The 2,243-nt window shown below is 24.5% G+C and overlaps 1 protein-coding gene across 1 annotated transcript in view; it reads right to left on the reverse strand.

The window, feature by feature from the left end:
* Positions 1 to 2,243, reverse strand: part of LOC105626640 (4-nitrophenylphosphatase-like) — a 27,556-nt gene that overhangs the window by 11,130 nt on the left and 14,183 nt on the right. Inside the window, exon 3 of the mRNA XM_012207933.1 lies at positions 92 to 252. Within this exon, the coding sequence (XP_012063323.1) occupies positions 92 to 252 (161 nt within the window). The remainder of the gene's footprint in view (positions 1 to 91; positions 253 to 2,243) is intronic.

Consider the following 2,243-nt stretch of genomic DNA (forward strand, 5'->3'; position numbering starts at 1 on the left):
ATATATATATATATATGTATATAATATTAAATAATATGAATAAATAATAATGAAATGATAATCAAAGATTTAATTAAATTAAAACACTTACTGAACTTAAATTTAAATTGATATATTGAGGACTTTTATAAAAATTTTCTGATGTCTTGCTGCTATTATTTGTTATCAGATATACTTGTTTTCCCAGCTTTTGCAATGTCCTTAAAGACTCCGAAGCACCTTCAATTGGTTTATTGAGTTGCCATAGGACTCCTGGAGAACATTATTACATTTTGCAAAATTTTTTATTTATTATTATTATAATTTATTATTATTTATATAATTTAATTTATTTAATCCAAGAAAATATAGTCACAGATGCAGACATATACATAACAATAATAATAAAAACCAAGAATTATTGAAAAATTTATTTTGTAAAATTATTATAATATATACAATACAATGACAAGGACAAAGGACTATTAATTTCAAAACAATATAAAAAATATACAGGGCATATAAGAGTCAAATTTAAAAATTATGGTTTAATGATCAAATACTCTTTCATTTTTCTTTGATGATTTATGTACTATTGTCCCTTCTTTCAAAATTGATTCTTTTTTTAAATTTAATTGTTTCCATTCTCGCCTTTAATTTATTCTTGAAATAGGCGATGACTCATTAAATTTTTTAGATATTACAATTATAATTAAAGAGAAAAAAATTAAATTTTGATTGGTCACAAATCGAATTTTTCGGAGAGATTTCTAAATTTTTCAATTATTTTATCTCAAAAAAGAAGGATAATCATTAATTTGGTAGATAGAGCTCTCTCTTTCTCTCTTTCTCCCTCCCCCCCCCTCTCTCTCTTATTCTCTAGCTTTATATTTATTACTATTCTAATTTTGAATACAAAAAATTTAACACTTATAATCGAAATATTATTACAGAATGATTAATCTGCTTAAATTCATTTTTGATACAATAAACAGAGTCAAAGGCATTCTACGAAGAAAAAGAATATTACAGAATCGTTCAGATAAAAAAGAGAATTTAACAATCGCTCCATCGTAATTCACTGTGCCTTTTATTCCATCTTTGACAGAAAAATTTAATAAATTTAATAAAGACGACATCACGGTTTCTTTTTATAGTTCTAACAAATAAAGATAGAAATACATTAAAGTATATAAAGATCACACTTTTCCAAAAATAATGTAATCTATAATACAAGATCATGTGTAATGATGTGATGCATTATATGTAGAACAGACGGGCAGACAATTAAAAACAAAAATCGCGGAACATCAAAATTATATTCGTTGTCGGAACACGCCCGATCAGTAATAACCGAACATAGATTGCAATATAAACATGATTTTGATTGGAACAAAACATCCTAATTTTAGATGAAGAATCATGTTATAATAAGCGTTTGATTTCAGAAATTTTAAATATAAAAAAATTCGGCTCAATCGTGAGACCGAAACATATATATCTATTTTTATTTAATTAATTATAGAGTATTATATTTTTTTTGTCAGAATTTTCAAAATTTATAATTTTTAAATTTGACTCTCATATGCTCTGTATATTTATGTAATATTTATATACACATATGTATGTATATACAGGATGTTTTAGAAATAGTTGACCAAACTTTATTCCTTTATTCCTTTTATTTATTTATACTCATAAAAATGAAAAAAGGTATATAAACATGAGTTCGGAAATTCTTTCCAAGTTAAACATTTTTTTATTGTATACTTATATCTATATTTTCATTACAAAAAATATAGATTGCTGGAAACGATTTCCTTTCGCATCGATGCATGCTTTGCATCAACATGGATTGCTGAAGATGTTCAAAAATTTATTTCGTATTTTTTCACACGTAGTGATAATATGATTTCAGAATACTTCCACAGTAGCGACAAGAGTATCAAACACGAAAGTCTCAAGGTGTTCCTATAAATAAAAATTATGTCGAAGCGAGGCATGTTCCGACGTAAATGCGTACAATTTAAATATGAAATATTTATAATTTGGAAAGGAAAATTCGTTTCCGAATTCCATGTTTATTATGAATTTTTTCATCCTTACAATGAGCGGAATATGCTCTTAGATATATATATATATATATATATATATATATATATATATATATGNTATATATATTATTATTATTATTGTAGTTGTGTCGTCGTCGTCGTCGTTCGTAATTAATTAATTAATAAACTAAAATAAAAGTAAAAGTAAAA

This window comes from Atta cephalotes, assembly GCF_000143395.1.
Source record: "Atta cephalotes unplaced genomic scaffold scaffold00005, whole genome shotgun sequence".
Classification (NCBI taxonomy): Eukaryota; Metazoa; Arthropoda; class Insecta; order Hymenoptera; family Formicidae; genus Atta; species Atta cephalotes.